Source organism: Caenorhabditis remanei, chromosome IV (genome assembly GCF_010183535.1).
Source record: "Caenorhabditis remanei strain PX506 chromosome IV, whole genome shotgun sequence".
NCBI lineage: Eukaryota > Metazoa > Nematoda > Chromadorea > Rhabditida > Rhabditidae > Caenorhabditis > Caenorhabditis remanei.
In genome coordinates, this window is record NC_071331.1 from 5,866,879 (window position 1) to 5,890,017 (window position 23,139).

Sequence of the window (23,139 nt, forward strand, 5' to 3'; positions counted from 1 at the left end):
CAGACGAGGAGAATTTCTATTGAAATGTACTGAAAAAATGACGACGGGGAGCGATTTTCGGAATTTTGAGGTCTCATAACTCGCTTAAAACTGATTTTTTGATATTCTTGAGAAAAAATTTGGAAAATTTTCAGACAAAAAAATTATTGAAAAAAAAATTCTAGAGAAAAAAATTCAAAAATTCAAATCCGGGCCGACCGGGCCGGGCCGGGCCGACACTTTCTCGGCCCGGCCCGGCCCGGAATTTTGCAAGTATGATTTTATTGACTTGACGAACTGATATCAAAATAGTTATTTGAAAATTAGAAGATCAGAACAGTTTCAAAAATACACTACTCCACAAAAGTATCGTTCCACCCCTCTTTTTTTCAAAAAACGGTGCTCACCTTAATTTTTATAAAAAGGTGTCCACATGAAAAATACTTCATATCAAAATAGAATTCGGATCCGGGTGTTTTTATTTCTACCCCTTGACCCAGATTTGAGAAAATCGAAAAATTCGATTTTGACGATTCCACAAAAGTATCGTTCCACTTGGAAGAACTCCTTTTTTGGGTCAACGTCTTACAAATTAATTTCGAAATGGTTGCAAAAACCGTTTTTTGTCAGTCTGACCTCGTTTCCCTGACATTTCCAGAAAAAATGTGGGTTGACTGTAAGTTGAGTGGCTCTTGGCACCCAATCAACTTTAACGGCTTCTGGTGCCAATTCCTGCCTAAAAAAGTCTTCTGGGTGAGATTATTTCATAGAATACAAGTTTATGACACCAAATAAGCATTTTCAAACAAATTAATATCAGACAACAGAGATAAAGAAAATGAGAAACCGTCCGTGTGCTGTTGGTCCACCAGAGCGGTGAATCAGTTGGAACATTCTGGAGCCCATTGAGAGGTGGAGGTATTCAATAACTGTTGGTTGACTTCTTTCCGTGCAGCAATAATGATTGAAGTACCTTGGTTCTTCAAAAGTTTTCCTTCACAAAGGAGGTGACGATTGTTTGACTTCTACCGATAGCCTTAGCAATTTGACGAATTGAAACGCCTTGGTTCATCAAAAGTTTAATTTGGCCTTTTTCAAATTCCATCAAAGACTTCCGAGGAGTCATCTCTGGAATATAAATCTCAATTTATAGGAAACAAAGCTTTAAAATCACTCAAAAAAAACAAAAAATATGTAAAACGATATGAAAACGATTTTGAAGTTTCAACACTTTTGAAAGAATCCACAATCTGAATCCACAATTGTTTATGTGGCTGACGCGCGTCATTTTTTTTTTTTGAAATTTCACGGTCAAAACCTTTTTTAACAATAAATTGACGGTCTTTTCCAGCTCCGTTCTCTTCATCCAGATATGAGCTAGAAGATGGGTAATTTCACTGATCCAAACGACAGTTTGTGGTGTGAAGAATTCTAAAACTGCGCCAATGAGAACGCTCCTGCTCTTGTTCGACCGAATCACGTGCTTGGGAACAGATGAACACATTTACTCGGAAAAATATTTCACCCACAAGACTTTTTTAGGCAGGAATTGGCACCAGAACCCGTTAAGGTTGATTGGGTGCCAAGAGCCACTCAACTTACAGTCAACCCACATTTTTTTTGGAAATGTCAGGGAAACGAGGTCAGACTGACAAAAAACGGTTTTTGCAACCATTTCGAAATTAATTTGTAAGACGTTGACCCAAAAAAGGAGTTCTTCCAAGTGGAACGATACTTTTGTGGAATCGTCAAAATCGAATTTTTCGATTTTCTCAAATCTGGGTCAAGGGGTAGAAATAAAAACACCCGGATCCGAATTCTATTTTGATATGAAGTATTTTTCATGTGGACACCTTTTTATAAAAATTAAGGTGAGCACCGTTTTTTGAAAAAAAGAGGGGTGGAACGATACTTTTGTGGAGTAGTGTATTTTTGAAACTGTAGTGTATTATACTTAAAGCTACCTCCGAATGTATTATTGATATGTTCATTATTGTGAGCAGAACGAGATTCACTACTAATAAGCATTTCATTTTTCACTGTTTCCAAAACAAGTGATCACTCAATTCTTTTGTTTGATGAATTTCTTCTTCGTTTCACGTATAATGTATTTTGTGAAAACTTGTAACATGAGAATTGAATTGTGATGAAAAATTGATATCAACTTATTTGTTTCTAGATCTCTATAAATGAAAGCATCACTCTGTGACGGCTTTACATTTATAATTAGGTAAGTGTCATTTACCTATATACTGCAATTATTAATTTGACTCACTGTTTAAAAAACACATACATCTCTCCAGGTTTCTAGAAAGCACACGTTTTCATAGTGAAAAAGAAGTACTAATTCAGTTTCCCAGCATTAAGATCGATGCATCAAAACATGAATTGTATTTATCTATTCAAAAGATTTATGAAACATGATAATTTTTGACAGTTTCGAAACTGACACAACTGGGGTGGTTATAGAAATGTATACTTTGTGAAATGGAGATATGGTTTTAATTGCAGTATATAGGTAAATGACACTTACCTAATTATAAATGTAAAGCCGTCACAGAGTGATGCTTTCATTTATAGAGATCTAGAAACAAATAAGTTGATATCAATTTTTCATCACAATTCAATTCTCATGTTACAAGTTTTCACAAAATACATTATACGTGAAACGAAGAAGAAATTCATCAAACAAAAGAATTGAGTGATCACTTGTTTTGGAAACAGTGAAAAATGAAATGCTTATTAGTAGTGAATCTCGTTCTGCTCACAATAATGAACATATCAATAATACATTCGGAGGTAGCTTTAAGTATAATACACTACAGTTTCAAAAATACACTACTCCACAAAAGTATCGTTCCACCCCTCTTTTTTTCAAAAAACGGTGCTCACCTTAATTTTTATAAAAAGGTGTCCACATGAAAAATACTTCATATCAAAATAGAATTCGGATCCGGGTGTTTTTATTTCTACCCCTTGACCCAGATTTGAGAAAATCGAAAAATTCGATTTTGACGATTCCACAAAAGTATCGTTCCACTTGGAAGAACTCCTTTTTTGGGTCAACGTCTTACAAATTAATTTCGAAATGGTTGCAAAAACCGTTTTTTGTCAGTCTGACCTCGTTTCCCTGACATTTCCAAAAAAAATGTGGGTTGACTGTAAGTTGAGTGGCTCTTGGCACCCAATCAACCTTAACGGGTTCTGGTGCCAATTCCTGCCTAAAAAAGTCTTGTGGGTGAAATATTTTTCCGAGTAAATGTGTTCATCTGTTCCCAAGCACGTGATTCGGTCGAACAAGAGCAGGAGCGTTCTCATTGGCGCAGTTTTAGAATTCTTCACACCACAAACTGTCGTTTGGATCAGTGAAATTACCCATCTTCTAGCTCATATCTGGATGAAGAGAACGGAGCTGGAAAAGACCGTCAATTTATTGTTAAAAAAGGTTTTGACCGTGAAATTTCAAAAAAAAAAAATGACGCGCGTCAGCCACATAAACAATTGTGGATTCAGATTGTGGATTCTTTCAAAAGTGTTGAAACTTCAAAATCGTTTTCATATCGTTTTACATATTTTTTGTTTTTTTTGAGTGATTTTAAAGCTTTGTTTCCTATAAATTGAGATTTATATTCCAGAGATGACTCCTCGGAAGTCTTTGATGGAATTTGAAAAAGGCCAAATTAAACTTTTGATGAACCAAGGCGTTTCAATTCGTCAAATTGCTAAGGCTATCGGTAGAAGTCAAACAATCGTCACCTCCTTTGTGAAGGAAAACTTTTGAAGAACCAAGGTACTTCAATCATTATTGCTGCACGGAAAGAAGTCAACCAACAGTTATTGAATACCTCCACCTCTCAATGGGCTCCAGAATGTTCCAACTGATTCACCGCTCTGGTGGACCAACAGCACACGGACGGTTTCTCATTTTCTTTATCTCTGTTGTCTGATATTAATTTGTTTGAAAATGCTTATTTGGTGTCATAAACTTGTATTCTATGAAATAATCTCACCCAGAAGACTTTTTTAGGCAGGAATTGGCACCAGAAGCCGTTAAAGTTGATTGGGTGCCAAGAGCCACTCAACTTACAGTCAACCCACATTTTTTCTGGAAATGTCAGGGAAACGAGGTCAGACTGACAAAAAACGGTTTTTGCAACCATTTCGAAATTAATTTGTAAGACGTTGACCCAAAAAAGGAGTTCTTCCAAGTGGAACGATACTTTTGTGGAATCGTCAAAATCGAATTTTTCGATTTTCTCAAATCTGGGTCAAGGGGTAGAAATAAAAACACCCGGATCCGAATTCTATTTTGATATGAAGTATTTTTCATGTGGACACCTTTTTATAAAAATTAAGGTGAGCACCGTTTTTTGAAAAAAAGAGGGGTGGAACGATACTTTTGTGGAGTAGTGTATTTTTGAAACTGTTCTGATCTTCTAATTTTCAAATAACTATTTTGATATCAGTTCGTCAAGTCAATAAAATCATACTTGCAAAATTCCGGGCCGGGCCGGGCCGAGAAAGTGTCGGCCCGGCCCGGCCCGGTCGGCCCGGATTTGAATTTTTGAATTTTTTTCTCTAGAATTTTTTTTTCAATAATTTTTTTGTCTGAAAATTTTCCAAATTTTTTCTCAAGAATATCAAAAAATCAGTTTTAAGCGAGTTATGAGACCTCAAAATTCCGAAAATCGCTCCCCGTCGTCATTTTTTCAGTACATTTCAATAGAAATTCTCCTCGTCTGAACGTGAAATGCATTCATAAATGTTCATTTTTCGAATTTTTTCTTGAGAATTTTTGAAAATATTGCTTTCACGTGTACGACAAGGAGAATTTCTATTGAAGTGTAATGAAAAAGTGCACGACTAGCATAGATTTTTGGCATTTTGAGGTCTCATAAATCGCATTAGACGCATTTTCAGACATGACACCAAAAGAAATGTATCTTTTCCCTGGCTTTCTGAATCGATTCATATCAAAAATCCTAAGTTTAGGAGTAGTTGTGTCCCCCTTTAAAATTTTTTCCAAAAAAATCGGGAAAATTTCGAAAAAAAAAATTGAATTTTTTTTAGTACTGAAAACCCGGGCCGAACCGGGCCGGGCCGGGCCGGAGAAATTCTGATTTCGGCCCGGCCCGGCCCGGCCCGTTGCAACTCTGAATAAAATTACACGAAAAAATGATACACTCGGTATTAGTCCGACTTCCAAACCGTGCAATTTTAAACAACGTGAAACAGGAAATTTATGTCGCTGTAGTACATTACACCATGCCAGATGCTAATTTCAGTTTCTTTTCATAAAAACATTGGGGTATAATCAGCATCGCCGGAATCGAGTAGTTTTCGAAAGCCTGTATTTGTAAACTCTTTGAAACATGAAATTGTTTGAGCTCTGAAAAAAATAAGTTATTTTTCCATAAAGCTCCAAATTCACTTGCCCTGGAAAATGATCGATTTTCTCTGCGTTTCTCTGCGTTTTTAATTTTTTTTTTCATCAATGATTGGTTGGCAAGAGGGAATCAAGTTAAAAAAAGAATAGGAATCGACAAAATGGATTCGGAGGATTTCATTCAAGATTTAAAAGAAAGTGGGTTAAACCGTAAGTTGGCAGCTATCTTAGCAGAGGAAATAACAGAAAAATGGGAATCCGACAGAAGAACTGCTGGAAGAGCTGTTAGGAAAGAAAGGCAGAAGATCAAACGTCGTATTAGGTCACAGAAGAAAAAATGGGAGATGGTGCAAGAGGAATTTCAAATTGCTAGGAAACGTAAGATGATGAGTCAAAGAAAAGCCAGGAAGTTATGTAGAAGAAAGATGAAGAAAGCGAAAGATCGACATTGGCTAAAGTTCCGAGAATTGAAGTACAAGTTCGTGTTTCGCAGTCAGATAATAACGCGGCAGCCAATCTTATGTGTTTCACCTGGTATCTATCGAGTATAGGCTTTGCTTCTTACTTTTGAAACTTCTTTTAAAGCAAGAAATAAGAAAAGGAAATACAGTAAATGAAGGAAGTTCACGTTTAAAAGGATAACGGACACGGACATATTAAACTCTCAACTCTTAATTTCCACGTACCTCGCGTGCGTATTTAATAAATTAATAAATAAATAAATAAATAAATTGTTGATTTGAGGCGTGACGTTGTTAACTAACGTCCTGATATAAATGCTAGCTAAACGCATACGTATTATTTGGTACTTAGAATCAGGTAGAATGAGCAGGTGATATTATTTCTCAAGAAATTTTTCAAGGCTCTCTTTCAATCAACTACCATGGAGGACACTACTACGTTTGACCCCTCCAGCGCCAGGGCGTGGGTAACTGTACTATGTTATCTATTTTTCGAATTTTCCATTATTTTAACAATTATACTTTTAATAGTTGTCTTCCCGTTGTTTCTTTTAGTTTTCAAAATCAATAAGAAACGAGATGAATCGGTTAGTTTGGTGGCATAGTAAAAACGAATGTTAATTTTCAGACATCTGTCTTTCCTATAATTAGCCACTTTCACAAAACTATAATTTTATTTTACTTGTTTCTGCTTCCAACAATGCCCTGTTCCGTCTATTACATTGTTTCAGAAAGCAAAACTAATTTCAAGTATGTATGATCAGAAAAACGCTCTTAAGAAAATTTTGACAGAAAACATCCTCTTGGCCCTGCTGAAACTACACTACAAGTCTATATACTGAGTTTTGCTGTATTTGGCCTAGTGCTTTATACAAATGCCCATCACATCATGCTTTCGTTGTTGGCTATTCAACGATTCATACTATATTTTTATCCGGCGTCTGAGAAGATTCTCAACTGGAAACAATCTACAACAAGCACAGTCTGGGATTGCATTTTTCTATTTTGCTGTTTTATACCCATCGGATTCTGGATTATCTGTACCTTAATAATTCCTGCGAGTTCATTAGACTCAATAGGAGTAGTAGACCATTTAAAAATAAGAGAAACAAGTTATTCGTTTTATAATGTACTGAGAACAGAGCATACATATTTAGAAATTGTTATTTTTTCAGATCTTTTACATTGCGATCAACATAATACTCTTCGCCTCCGCTGCTTTGTATATTCCAATTTTTATAAGCATTCGAAAGTTGGGAGCCCTACCTTCAATAATAGAGTTTAAGCCACATAAATATGTGCTCTATCAGACAATGGCAGTTGTCTCGAGTAAAATTGTAAGGTTCCATGGTTATTCTCTTTGACGGTCACAGATTTTAGCTTCACGTTACCTGCTATATTGTATATTGTTATTGTTTCCAAAAGTATACGGAGATCGTAAGTTGTCTGATTACAACAATTATTGGCATATTCGATTTTCAAAATATTAAGATGCTCACCTTCTTCTGTGGATTTGATATTATATCAATACCATTGATAATTCAACTGTCTTATCTGTTTTGCAACAAACGGAATGTTTCCACTTTGAGAAGACAATTGACCCTCAAAAACTTGTGGTCCAGAATTATTAAATCGTCCATCAATCAGATTCATCCCGACGCATCTCAGACGACATGAAAATAATTGTTTCAATAATTTGATTCAAAATATATTCTGATAAATAAATGAAAAATCGACACGCTTTGAAGCAAGGCTGTCGCACGGCCGGCCGAGGTAGGGCCGCGGCCTCGGTCGGCCGCGAGAGGAAAAAAATGAAAAAGCCGCGGCCAGATTGGTAGGAAAAAATCAAAAACAAAAAACAAAAAAATTTTGCCACAAGTGGGGGGTCGAACCCTGGTTGTCAGATTTGTACCAAAAAATCAAAAACAAAAAACAAAAAAATTTTGCCACAAGTGGGGGTCGAACCCTGGTTGTCAGATTTGTACCAAAAAATCAAAAACAAAAAACAAAAAAATTTTGCCACAAATGGGGGTCGAACCCTGGTTGTCAGATTTGTACCAAAAAATCAAAAACAAAAAACAAAAAAATTTTGCCACAAATGGGGGTCGAACCCTGGTTGTCAGATTTGTACCAAAAAATCAAAAACAAAAAACAAAAAAATTTTGCCACAAGTGGGGGTCGAACCCTGGTTGTCAGATTTGTACCAAAAAATCAAAAACAAAAAACAAAAAAATTTTGCCACGAGTGGGGGTCGAACCCTGGCTGTCAGATTGGTACCAAAAAGTCAAAAACAAAAAACAAAAAAATTTTGCCACGAGTGGGGGTCGAACCCTGGCTGTCAGATTTGTACCAAAAAGTCAAAAGCATATCAAGTCATGTTTTCAGTTGATATGCTAGAAAGCCGCGGCCGGCCGCGGCTTATTTTATTTTATTTTTTTCAACAGCCTTGCTTTGAAGGTGAACTCATTAATGCATTGATGAATAACAGTGACTTCAAATTAAAAAATATGAAATTTGGTTTTGAAATTGGGCTCTGAATTATTCCTTAATATTAAACCAACAAAAAAATTGCGTTCATAAATCTTTCAGAGTAAATGGTCCACCGGAACTGAGAAAAATTGTGGGAAAAAAGAGAAACGCTTTATCATTACGGGAGTAGAGTGATTGACTGATCATATTATCTGTTGAAACAATCAGTCCAAATCCTAAAACTTAATACTCACAAAGTTACAATCAGCCATTGAATAAAATTAGTGTTCTAGAACCACTAACTGAACGGGATCTTTGAAATGCCTTTTCTAGGTTTACAAGGATTTAAGATTTTTTCTAAGTAAACTGAAACTTTTTGAAGCACTAAGTCATTTTATTAGGCCAACTAAAAATAACTTTTCTTTCAAAACTTTTTAGCGCAGCAATGTTTCTACAATTATGTTTCGCCGTAATTCCCTTGGAGAATCATCGATTTTTTTTTCGTTTCTCAATTGTTGATTCGAGGCGTGACGTTGTTAACTAACGTCCTGATATAAATGTTAGCTAAACGCATACTTATTATTTGGTACTTCAAATCAGGTAGAGTGAGCAGGTGATATTACTTCTCAAGAAATTTTTCAAGGCTCTCTTTCATTCTACTAGGCATGGTGAACCCTATTACTATTGACCCCCATACCGTCAGGGGCGTTGTAACTGTAATATTTCTTCTTCTTTTCGTATTAGCAATTACTTTTACAATTATACTTTTAATAGTTGTATTTCCATTGTTTCTTTTAGTTTTCAAAATCAATAAGAAACGAGATGAATCGGTTAGTTTGGTGTACTACAGCAATTTTTGTGAGAACGAATATTCATTTTCAGACATCTGTCTTTCCTATAATTAGTCACTTTCACAAAACTATAATTATATTTTACTTGTTTCTGCTTCTATCAATCTGTTGTCTCGTCTATTACATTGTTTCGCCAATCAAATCAAGTTTCCTGTATGTATGATCAGAAAAAAACGCTCCTAAGAAAATGTTGACAGAAAACATTCGGTCGGCGCTAAAGCAACACTACAAGCTGATATACTGTTGATTGCTCTAATAGGTCTTGTGATTTATACAAATGTCCATTACATCATGCTCTCGTTGTTGGCTATTCAACGATTCATATTATATTTTTATCCGGTGTCTGCGAAGATTCTCAACTGGAAACAATCTACAACGAGCACAGTTTGGGATTGCATTTTTCTATTTTGCTGTTTTATACCCATCGGATTCTGCTTAATCTATACGATCTTAATAGGTCCAACAAGCGTTTCAAAAATAGCGGACACAAGTTATTCGTTTTATATTGTACTGAGAACGGAACATATGAACATATCCAGAAATATATTATTTTTTTCAGATCTTTTACATTGCGATCAACATAATACTCTTTGCCTCCGCCGTTTTGTATATTCCAATTTTTATAAGCATTCGAAAGTTGGGAGCCCTACCTTCAATAATAGCGTTTAAGCTACATAAATATGTGCTCTATCAGACAGTGGCAGTTGTTTCGAGTAAAATTGTAAGGTTCCCAAAATATTCCATATGACAGTCACAAATTTTAGCTGCACGTTATCTGCAGTATTGTATATGTATATTGTTTCCGATTACTTAATGAGAGCGTAAGTTGTCTGATTACAACAATCATTGGCATTGTCAACCTTCAAAAATTAAGAGAAGACTGAAGTCGTATTTTTTAATTTCTGACTCCGATTTCTCAGATGATTCTGAAACTTTTTTCTCATTGACACTTGTGCTAAAATTGATTAGAAATTTTGTCCGAGAGGACTACACGGCCGCGCTGAAAAACTCTTCCACTAAGACTCCTTTTGAGCCAGGAGAACGGGAATTGTCGCGTTTAGACCAATTTTTAGAGTGTTCTTCGATTATATAAGTTTCTTAAAATTGACTGAAGTCTCATAATCTGAAGTAATTAAAAATAAGTCTTCAGACCTCCTATATGCTGTTCCCATTCTTCTGTGGATTTGATATTATATCAATACCATTGATAGTTCAACTGTCTTATCTGTTTTGCAACAAACGGAATGTTTCAACTTTGAGAAGACAATTGACCCTCGAAAACTTGTGGTCCAGAATTTTCAAATCGTCCATCAATCAGATTCACCCGGAAGCATCAATGGGGAACATGAAAATAATTGTTTCAATAATTTTATTCAAAATATGATCTGATAAATAAATCGAAAATCGACCTGCTTTGAAGGTGTAATCAGTTTGATTTACTATTGTTTGAGCTTTAAAATTAAAACAAAAATTCATAAAATGTCCAATTCCAAAACATTCATTTTAAAAAGTTATTTGTGCTGGATTTGCAGACATATATGTGCCGTTACATTATACAAAACTGGATATTGTTGCATAACTAGTCTACAGAACACTCGGGAAAAGTGGGCGTTTATAGAACTCTTCTATGAGTAACACTTTTCAAATAAGTAACTTATGAGGAGGTTTTCTCTCACAAAAAGAAGTAGCAACTTCAGAGTTCCTCACTCGCTATAGTTGTTTTTACATAACACCTGTGACAGACTCGAAATAGCTTTGACTACCACTCAATGAATATTATTCAGAACAGCGTTCAAAAAACCAACTCTGAAGAGGTAAATCATATTTCCAAGTTTTACTTCTGACTAGTTAACAACGTCACGCCTCAAATCAACAAAAAAAATTGCGTATAAATCTTTCAAAGTAAACTGTCCACCGGAATTGATTAAGAGAAAATTGTATTGAAAAATAAGAAACGTTGTATCATTACGGGAGTAGAGTGGTTGACTGATCATATTATCTGTTGAAACAATTAATCCAAATCCTAAAACTTAATACTCACAATCAGTCACTGAATAAAATAAGGGTTTCTAGAACCACAAGGCTCTTCGAAATGACTTTTCTAGGTTTACAAGGATTTAAGATTTCTTCAATGTAAACTGAAACTTTTCGAAGCACTAAATCATGTTATAAGGCCAACCAAAAATACCTTTTCTTTCAAAAGTTTTTAGCGCAGCAATGTTTCTACAATTATGTTCCGTCGGAATTCCCTGGAAAATGATCGATTTTCTCTGCGTTTCTCTGCGTTTTTAATTTTTTTTTTTCATCAATGATTGGTTGGCAAGAGGGAATCAAGTTAAAAAGAGAATAGGAATCGACAAAATGGATTCGGAGGATTTCATTCAAGATTTAAAAGAAAGTGGGTTAAACCGTAAGTTGGCAGCTATCTTAGCAGAGGAAATAACAGAAAAATGGGAATCCGACAGAAGAACTGCTGGAAGAGCTGTTAGGAAAGAAAGGCAGGAGATCAAACGTCGTATTAGGTCACAGAAGAAAAAATGGGAGATGGTGCAAGAGGAATTTCAAATTGCTAGGAAACGTAAGATGATGAGTCAAAGAAAAGCCAGGAAGTTATGTAGAAGAAAGATGAAGAAAGCGAAAGATCGACATTGGCTAAAGTTCCGAGAATTGAAGTACAAGTTCGTGTTTCGCAGTCAGTTAATAACGCGGCAGCCAATCTTGTGGGTTTCACCTGGTATCTATCGAGTATGGTCTTTGCTTCTTATTTTTGAAACTTCTTTTAAAGCAAGAAATAAGAAAAGGAAATACAGCAAATGAAGGAAATTCACGTTTAAAAGGATAACGGACACGGACATATTAAACTCTCAACTCTTAATTTCCACGTACCTTGCGTGCGTATTCAAAATAAATAAATAAATAAATAAATAATTCTCATATTCTAACAAGTTATAAGCTATTTCCTCCAGTTTTTAAACCGCCAAAAACCTGATAAATAGATTTTGCACAAGCTTCAGCAACTTAAGGTGATCTGTACAACAGATATAAGTTTTGAACAGTAGAATTCTTGAATTTTCTATTTTGAACTAAAGTTATTGATTTGATGGAAATCTTTACTATTAACAAACGCAAACGGCTGTATGTTTGTGTGTCTGTCGCCGATCCTACCGCCCTTCCTACTGAACCGATTTTTTTCAAATTTGGACCAAAAGATCAGAAATTTTCTCTTAATGATGCCCGTCTATTTTTTTTAGTTAGAATAGGTCTCGACTAGGTCACTAGGAGAAAAAACTTGGTTTTCAAGCCTTTCAGTGGCTTTCGTTTCCGAAATAGGGAAATAGGTGTTCACGGGGGAGATAATTATAGAACTTTCTCATTCTTTAAATGAATTCATTTCTTCAAATTTTCAACACGGGTAGTGTAGAAAAGGAGGTTGAGCAGCCGTTAGGTTGCGTTAACCGACTGGTATATCTTATTGATGCTTTACTCCACTTAACTGAAGTAAAATGAACATCCGGACGATAAATGAGATATCCAAACTCCAATCAAATCATCAAATGCTCTCTTTTTTTATCGCTTTAAATAGTCAAAAAACATGTTTCACTTTTTTTTGAAATGCCTGAAATTAAAAGAACAGTTGATTCGCTGCCTTTTAAATTTATACTCGTTTGCAGCGTTTGAATTAAATGCTTTCTAAGGCCTCCAGAGGCATTATTTTGTGATTGAAAGATTTCATTTCGAAGATGAACTTACTCTTTTTTCTTACATTTTGAAGTGAATTTCAATAGTTTCAAGACTTGAAAGTTTACCAACTGATCTGAAATTTCGTGCCCCCATCTTCCAAAAAAAATTAAAACAGGAAGCACTGAAAAATGGGAAATTAACGTTCACTATTTCAGACTGTTCATGTAAACATAAATGATAGCAGTTAAACATGAGATCAAGTTTCTTATATATATTGGTTTTGAATGGTTTTAGTAAAACTGGTTTTATAGTTATTAAGGTTTTTATATCAAGCATAACTTTTGTAACCTCTAGGAAACGGGATTTGTCTTCTTCTTCTTAATCATTCAAAATTGTTAAAATTAAAATTAAAACTAAAACTTTCTTTCAGTGAGTAGAAACATCGCCTTGTCACTGAAACTCCTCAAATCATATACGATTCTATTTTCATGTCATGTACATAAAATTTAATCACAAAATAATGCCTCTGGAGGCCTTAGAAAGCATTTAATTCAAACGCTGCAAACGAGTATAAATTTAAAAGGCAGCGAATCAACTGTTCTTTTAATTTCAGGCATTTCAAAAAAAAGTGAAACATGTTTTTTGACTATTTAAAGCGATAAAAAAAGAGAGCATTTGATGATTTGATTGGAGTTTGGATATCTCATTTATCGTCCGGATGTTCATTTTACTTCAGTTAAGTGGAGTAAAGCATCAATAAGATATACCAGTCGGTTAACGCAACCTAACGGCTGCTCAACCTCCTTTTCTACACTACCCGTGTTGAAAATTTGAAGAAATGAATTCATTTAAAGAATGAGAAAGTTCTATAATTATCTCCCCCGTGAACACCTATTTCCCTATTTCGGAAACGAAAGCCACTGAAAGGCTTGAAAACCAAGTTTTTTCTCCTAGTGACCTAGTCGAGACCTATTCTAACTAAAAAAAATAGACGGGCATCATTAAGAGAAAATTTCTGATCTTTTGGTCCAAATTTGAAAAAAATCGGTTCAGTAGGAAGGGCGGTAGGATCGGCGACAGACACACAAACATACAGCCGTTTGCGTTTGTTAATAGTAAAGATTTCCATCAAATCAATAACTTTAGTTCAAAATAGAAAATTCAAGAATTCTACTGTTCAAAACTTATATCTGTTGTACAGATCACCTTAAGTTGCTGAAGCTTGTGCAAAATCTATTTATCAGGTTTTTGGCGGTTTAAAAACTGGAGGAAATAGCTTATAACTTGTTAGAATATGAGAATTATTTATTTATTTATTTATTTATTTTGAATACGCACGCAAGGTACGTGGAAATTAAGAGTTGAGAGTTTAATATGTCCGTGTCCGTTATCCTTTTAAACGTGAATTTCCTTCATTTGCTGTATTTCCTTTTCTTATTTCTTGCTTTAAAAGAAGTTTCAAAAATAAGAAGCAAAGACCATACTCGATAGATACCAGGTGAAACCCACAAGATTGGCTGCCGCGTTATTAACTGACTGCGAAACACGAACTTGTACTTCAATTCTCGGAACTTTAGCCAATGTCGATCTTTCGCTTTCTTCATCTTTCTTCTACATAACTTCCTGGCTTTTCTTTGACTCATCATCTTACGTTTCCTAGCAATTTGAAATTCCTCTTGCACCATCTCCCATTTTTTCTTCTGTGACCTAATACGACGTTTGATCTTCTGCCTTTCTTTCCTAACAGCTCTTCCAGCAGTTCTTCTGTCGGATTCCCATTTTTCTGTTATTTCCTCTGCTAAGATAGCTGCCAACTTACGGTTTAACCCACTTTCTTTTAAATCTTGAATGAAATCCTCCGAATCCATTTTGTCGATTCCTATTCTCTTTTTAACTTGATTCCCTCTTGCCAACCAATCATTGATGAAAAAAAAAAATTAAAAACGCAGAGAAACGCAGAGAAAATCGATCATTTTCCAGGGAATTCCGACGGAACATAATTGTAGAAACATTGCTGCGCTAAAAACTTTTGAAAGAAAAGGTATTTTTGGTTGGCCTTATAACATGATTTAGTGCTTCGAAAAGTTTCAGTTTACATTGAAGAAATCTTAAATCCTTGTAAACCTAGAAAAGTCATTTCGAAGAGCCTTGTGGTTCTAGAAACCCTTATTTTATTCAGTGACTGATTGTGAGTATTAAGTTTTAGGATTTGGATTAATTGTTTCAACAGATAATATGATCAGTCAACCACTCTACTCCCGTAATGATACAACGTTTCTTATTTTTCAATACAATTTTCTCTTAATCAATTCCGGTGGACAGTTTACTTTGAAAGATTTATACGCAATTTTTTTTGTTGATTTGAGGCGTGACGTTGTTAACTAGTCAGAAGTAAAACTTGGAAATATGATTTACCTCTTCAGAGTTGGTTTTTTGAACGCTGTTCTGAATAATATTCATTGAGTGGTAGTCAAAGCTATTTCGAGTCTGTCACAGGTGTTATGTAAAAACAACTATAGCGAGTGAGGAACTCTGAAGTTGCTACTTCTTTTTGTGAGAGAAAACCTCCTCATAAGTTACTTATTTGAAAAGTGTTACTCATAGAAGAGTTCTATAAACGCCCACTTTTCCCGAGTGTTCTGTAGACTAGTTATGCAACAATATCCAGTTTTGTATAATGTAACGGCACATATATGTCTGCAAATCCAGCACAAATAACTTTTTAAAATGAATGTTTTGGAATTGGACATTTTATGAATTTTTGTTTTAATTTTAAAGCTCAAACAATAGTAAATCAAACTGATTACACCTTCAAAGCAGGTCGATTTTCGATTTATTTATCAGATCATATTTTGAATAAAATTATTGAAACAATTATTTTCATGTTCCCCATTGATGCTTCCGGGTGAATCTGATTGATGGACGATTTGAAAATTCTGGACCACAAGTTTTCGAGGGTCAATTGTCTTCTCAAAGTTGAAACATTCCGTTTGTTGCAAAACAGATAAGACAGTTGAACTATCAATGGTATTGATATAATATCAAATCCACAGAAGAATGGGAACAGCATATAGGAGGTCTGAAGACTTATTTTTAATTACTTCAGATTATGAGACTTCAGTCAATTTTAAGAAACTTATATAATCGAAGAACACTCTAAAAATTGGTCTAAACGCGACAATTCCCGTTCTCCTGGCTCAAAAGGAGTCTTAGTGGAAGAGTTTTTCAGCGCGGCCGTGTAGTCCTCTCGGACAAAATTTCTAATCAATTTTAGCACAAGTGTCAATGAGAAAAAAGTTTCAGAATCATCTGAGAAATCGGAGTCAGAAATTAAAAAATACGACTTCAGTCTTCTCTTAATTTTTGAAGGTTGACAATGCCAATGATTGTTGTAATCAGACAACTTACGCTCTCATTAAGTAATCGGAAACAATATACATATACAATACTGCAGATAACGTGCAGCTAAAATTTGTGACTGTCATATGGAATATTTTGGGAACCTTACAATTTTACTCGAAACAACTGCCACTGTCTGATAGAGCACATATTTATGTAGCTTAAACGCTATTATTGAAGGTAGGGCTCCCAACTTTCGAATGCTTATAAAAATTGGAATATACAAAACGGCGGAGGCAAAGAGTATTATGTTGATCGCAATGTAAAAGATCTGAAAAAAATAATATATTTCTGGATATGTTCATATGTTCCGTTCTCAGTACAATATAAAACGAATAACTTGTGTCCGCTATTTTTGAAACGCTTGTTGGACCTATTAAGATCGTATAGATTAAGCAGAATCCGATGGGTATAAAACAGCAAAATAGAAAAATGCAATCCCAAACTGTGCTCGTTGTAGATTGTTTCCAGTTGAGAATCTTCGCAGACACCGGATAAAAATATAATATGAATCGTTGAATAGCCAACAACGAGAGCATGATGTAATGGACATTTGTATAAATCACAAGACCTATTAGAGCAATCAACAGTATATCAGCTTGTAGTGTTGCTTTAGCGCCGACCGAATGTTTTCTGTCAACATTTTCTTAGGAGCGTTTTTTTCTGATCATACATACAGGAAACTTGATTTGATTGGCGAAACAATGTAATAGACGAGACAACAGATTGATAGAAGCAGAAACAAGTAAAATATAATTATAGTTTTGTGAAAGTGACTAATTATAGGAAAGACAGATGTCTGAAAATGAATATTCGTTCTCACAAAAATTGCTGTAGTACACCAAACTAACCGATTCATCTCGTTTCTTATTGATTTTGAAAACTAAAAGAAACAATGGAAATACAACTATTAAAAGTATAATTGTAAAAGTAATTGCTAATACGAAAAGAAGAAGAAATATTACAGTTACAACGCCCCTGACGGTATGGGGGTCAATAGTAATAGGGTTCACCATGCCTAGTAGAATGAAAGAGAGCCTTGAAAAATTTCTTGAGAAGTAATATCACCTGCTCACTCTACCTGATTTGAAGTACCAAATAATAAGTATGCGTTTAGCTAACATTTATATCAGGACGTTAGTTAACAACGTCACGCCTCGAATCAACAATTGAGAAACGAAAAAAAAATCGATGATTCTCCAAGGGAATTACGGCGAAACATAATTGTAGAAACATTGCTGCGCTAAAAAGTTTTGAAAGAAAAGTTATTTTTAGTTGGCCTAATAAAATGACTTAGTGCTTCAAAAAGTTTCAGTTTACTTAGAAAAAATCTTAAATCCTTGTAAACCTAGAAAAGGCATTTCAAAGATCCCGTTCAGTTAGTGGTTCTAGAACACTAATTTTATTCAATGGCTGATTGTAACTTTGTGAGTATTAAGTTTTAGGATTTGGACTGATTGTTTCAACAGATAATATGATCAGTCAATCACTCTACTCCCGTAATGATAAAGCGTTTCTCTTTTTTCCCACAATTTTTCTCAGTTCCGGTGGACCATTTACTCTGAAAGATTTATGAACGCAATTTTTTTGTTGGTTTAATATTAAGGAATAATTCAGAGCCCAATTTCAAAACCAAATTTCATATTTTTTAATTTGAAGTCACTGTTATTCATCAATGCATTAATGAGTTCACCTTCAAAGCAAGGCTGTTGAAAAAAATAAAATAAAATAAGCCGCGGCCGGCCGCGGCTTTCTAGCATATCAACTGAAAACATGACTTGATATGCTTTTGACTTTTTGGTACAAATCTGACAGCCAGGGTTCGACCCCCACTCGTGGCAAAATTTTTTTGTTTTTTGTTTTTGACTTTTTGGTACCAATCTGACAGCCAGGGTTCGACCCCCACTCGTGGCAAAATTTTTTTGTTTTTTGTTTTTGATTTTTTGGTACAAATCTGACAACCAGGGTTCGACCCCCACTTGTGGCAAAATTTTTTTGTTTTTTGTTTTTGATTTTTTGGTACAAATCTGACAACCAGGGTTCGACCCCCACTTGTGGCAAAATTTTTTTGTTTTTTGTTTTTGATTTTTTGGTACAAATCTGACAACCAGGGTTCGACCCCCCACTTGTGGCAAAATTTTTTTGTTTTTTGTTTTTGATTTTTTCCTACCAATCTGGCCGCGGCTTTTTCATTTTTTTCCTCTCGCGGCCGACCGAGGCCGCGGCCCTACCTCGGCCGGCCGTGCGACAGCCTTGCTTCAAAGCGTGTCGATTTTTCATTTATTTATCAGAATATATTTTGAATCAAATTATTGAAACAATTATTTTCATGTCGTCTGAGATGCGTCGGGATGAATCTGATTGATGGACGATTTAATAATTCTGGACCACAAGTTTTTGAGGGTCAATTGTCTTCTCAAAGTGGAAACATTCCGTTTGTTGCAAAACAGATAAGACAGTTGAATTATCAATGGTATTGATATAATATCAAATCCACAGAAGAAGGTGAGCATCTTAATATTTTGAAAATCGAATATGCCAATAATTGTTGTAATCAGACAACTTACGATCTCCGTATACTTTTGGAAACAATAACAATATACAATATAGCAGGTAACGTGAAGCTAAAATCTGTGACCGTCAAAGAGAATAACCATGGAACCTTACAATTTTACTCGAGACAACTGCCATTGTCTGATAGAGCACATATTTATGTGGCTTAAACTCTATTATTGAAGGTAGGGCTCCCAACTTTCGAATGCTTATAAAAATTGGAATATACAAAGCAGCGGAGGCGAAGAGTATTATGTTGATCGCAATGTAAAAGATCTGAAAAAATAACAATTTCTAAATATGTATGCTCTGTTCTCAGTACATTATAAAACGAATAACTTGTTTCTCTTATTTTTAAATGGTCTACTACTCCTATTGAGTCTAATGAACTCGCAGGAATTATTAAGGTACAGATAATCCAGAATCCGATGGGTATAAAACAGCAAAATAGAAAAATGCAATCCCAGACTGTGCTTGTTGTAGATTGTTTCCAGTTGAGAATCTTCTCAGACGCCGGATAAAAATATAGTATGAATCGTTGAATAGCCAACAACGAAAGCATGATGTGATGGGCATTTGTATAAAGCACTAGGCCAAATACAGCAAAACTCAGTATATAGACTTGTAGTGTAGTTTCAGCAGGGCCAAGAGGATGTTTTCTGTCAAAATTTTCTTAAGAGCGTTTTTCTGATCATACATACTTGAAATTAGTTTTGCTTTCTGAAACAATGTAATAGACGGAACAGGGCATTGTTGGAAGCAGAAACAAGTAAAATAAAATTATAGTTTTGTGAAAGTGGCTAATTATAGGAAAGACAGATGTCTGAAAATTAACATTCGTTTTTACTATGCCACCAAACTAACCGATTCATCTCGTTTCTTATTGATTTTGAAAACTAAAAGAAACAACGGGAAGACAACTATTAAAAGTATAATTGTTAAAATAATGGAAAATTCGAAAAATAGATAACATAGTACAGTTACCCACGCTCTGGCGCTGGAGGGGTCAAACGTAGCAGTGTCCTCCATGGTAGTTGATTGAATGAGAGCTTGAAAAATTTCTTGAGAAATAATATCACCTGCTGATTCTAAGTACCAAATAATACGCATGCGTTTAGCTAGCATCTATATCAGGACGTTAGTTAACAACGTCACACCTCAAATCAACAATTTATTTATTTATTTATTTATTTATTGAATACGCACGCAAGGTACGTGGAAATTAAGAGTTGAGAGTTTAATATGTCCGTGTCCGTTATCCTTTTAAACGTGAATTTCCTTCATTTACTGTATTTCCTTTTCTTGTTTCTTGCTTTAAAAGAAGTTTCGAAAGTAAGAAGCAAAGACCTTACACGATAGATACCAGGTGAAACACACAAGATTGGCGGCCGCATTATTACTCGAGTAATAATACTTGTTTCAACACAAGAAAAATTATGATACTTCAAAAATCCGTCTCTATTCTTCGTAACTCTTTTCCGCTGTTACCGAGGTGCAGAAAATAATATAAATGAACTTGTACTGTTTCGCTGAATTGTTAAAATAGAAATTCAAACAAGGGATCTATTCGAAAATCGTTTATTTTAACTATTATTATTTGTTATCTTTTAATAAAAAGACGTTTTCAAGTTTACATAGGATTTTTGACTATTTTTGATAAAAATTTCACAAAATTTCGAAAAATTTTGTGAAAAAATTGTGCTCATTTTTTGACTCCGAGCCGACCGGGCCGGGCCGGGCCGGCAACTTTCTCTACCGGCCCGGCCCGTCGGCCCGGCCCGGGCCGATATTTTGCAAGTATGCTCACAAGGGACGTATTTAAAGACGCGGCTTTGAAACTATCTATAAATTTGGTTATAGGTACTGTCGACCACGAGGAGTCCATCTGCGATCCGAGTTATGAGATCTCAAACGTTTTATAGAGTTGAACTTTTTCACACGTAATTCCGAATCGGCAAATAGCTTTTCCCACCGGGCTCATAACTCGGTTCGCAAAGATATTCAGCCGGTTTTGATAGCAGAAATGGACTCCACGTAGTCGAAAGTTCCTTTAACCAAAATTATAGAAAGTTGCGTCTCCAAAGACTTCCCTTGTCAGTGCATTGTTCCCGTTTCCAAGAGTACATACATTTGAAAAAGTAATGACTGAGTAATAAGGAATGAATCCTTGATTTGAAATATTTACTTTTTCACGACATCTTAGTACATATTTCGTATCATGAAAACGCGATTGTTCAACCTGCGCTACGAAAATAAAATTCAGAATTTCCATCAGCTACATTCACTAACCCTCAAACACCATATCCCCTGCGGCCGATACGATGTGTACCATCCTTGCTCACACTTTGGTCTTGCCGGTGGACGTGGTGGTGGCCTTGGAGGCTTTGGACGGTGCTTGTGATGACGATGTTTGTGCTTACCGCCACCATATTCTTCAGAAGACTTACACGAGGAATCGTCAAAGTTTCCCGCCATAGTTAGACAGAATAAGGATGACAAGAGGAAAGCGGCTCCCAGTAGTTTGAAATGAAACTTGGTTCTGAAATGAGCTACTGAATGAGTTTTGTAAATGAATATCGAATGAAAAACAGGAAAATGTTCCAACGGAAGAAACAAAGATGAAACCGGAAAGAAACTGTGCAAATATTTTATAGGTTTCAATTTATATTGGCCGTAATGTTGTATAGAAGCGGGTGGTTTGATGGCCCTGTTCGGAAACAGCGAATGATTTATTGATTTGTTTGCACTTTGAACCTTGAACTACTGGACGGTTTTTGGAAACTGGTAATTGTTTTGAGAAAAATTACAAGTGTACGAAACAACGGAGCAATGGTTTTGTACTCCCCACCGTATGTCTAATGGTGTTTCCTTTTTGCAAGTGAATTTGGAGCTTTATGGAAAAATAACTTATTTTTTTCAGAGCTCAAACAATTTCATGTTTCAAAGAGTTTACAAATACAGGCTTTCGAAAACTACTCGATTCCGGCGATGCTGATTATACCCCAATGTTTTTATGAAAAGAAACTGAAATTAGCATCTGGCATGGTGTAATGTACTACAGCGACATAAATTTCCTGTTTCACGTTGTTTAAAATTGCACGGTTTGGAAGTCGGACTAATACCGAGTGTATCATTTTTTCGTGTAATTTTATTCAGAGTTGCAACGGGCCGGGCCGGGCCGGGCCGAAATCAGAATTTCTCCGGCCCGGCCCGGCCCGGTTCGGCCCGGGTTTTCAGTACTAAAAAAAATTCAATTTTTTTTTCGAAATTTTCCCGATTTTTTTGGAAAAAATTTTAAAGGGGGACACAACTACTCCTAAACTTAGGATTTTTGATATGAATCGATTCAGAAAGCCAGGGAAAAGATACATTTCTTTTGGTGTCATGTCTGAAAATGCGTCTAATGCGATTTATGAGACCTCAAAATGCCAAAAATCTATGCTAGTCGTGCACTTTTTCATTACACTTCAATAGAAATTCTCCTTGTCGTACACGTGAAAGCAATATTTTCAAAAATTCTCAAGAAAAAATTCGAAAAATGAACATTTATGAATGCATTTCACGTTCAGACGAGGAGAATTTCTATTGAAATGTACTGAAAAAATGACGACGGGGAGCGATTTTCGGAATTTTGAGGTCTCATAACTCGCTTAAAACTGATTTTTTGATATTCTTGAGAAAAAATTTGGAAAATTTTCAGACAAAAAAATTATTGAAAAAAAAATTCTAGAGAAAAAAATTCAAAAATTCAAATCCGGGCCGACCGGGCCGGGCCGGGCCGACACTTTCTCGGCCCGGCCCGGCCCGGAATTTTGCAAGTATGATTTTATTGACTTGACGAACTGATATCAAAATAGTTATTTGAAAATTAGAAGATCAGAACAGTTTCAAAAATACACTACTCCACAAAAGTATCGTTCCACCCCTCTTTTTTTCAAAAAACGGTGCTCACCTTAATTTTTATAAAAAGGTGTCCACATGAAAAATACTTCATATCAAAATAGAATTCGGATCCGGGTGTTTTTATTTCTACCCCTTGACCCAGATTTGAGAAAATCGAAAAATTCGATTTTGACGATTCCACAAAAGTATCGTTCCACTTGGAAGAACTCCTTTTTTGGGTCAACGTCTTACAAATTAATTTCGAAATGGTTGCAAAAACCGTTTTTTGTCAGTCTGACCTCGTTTCCCTGACATTTCCAGAAAAAATGTGGGTTGACTGTAAGTTGAGTGGCTCTTGGCACCCAATCAACTTTAACGGCTTCTGGTGCCAATTCCTGCCTAAAAAAGTCTTCTGGGTGAGATTATTTCATAGAATACAAGTTTATGACACCAAATAAGCATTTTCAAACAAATTAAT

At 35.3% G+C, this 23,139-nt stretch overlaps 1 protein-coding gene across 1 annotated transcript; it reads right to left on the minus strand.

Moving 5' to 3' along the window:
• Window positions 1-18,866: 18,866 nt before the first annotated feature.
• On the minus strand, window positions 18,867-21,254 carry GCK72_012545 (uncharacterized protein; the record flags this gene model as incomplete). Its single annotated transcript, XM_053729203.1, has 2 exons — window positions 18,867-19,055; window positions 21,069-21,254. The coding sequence occupies 2 exons, from the start codon at window positions 21,252-21,254 to the stop codon at window positions 18,867-18,869; spliced, it is 375 nt and encodes a 124-aa protein (XP_053583975.1).
• Between the last annotated feature and the right edge of the window lie 1,885 nt (window positions 21,255-23,139).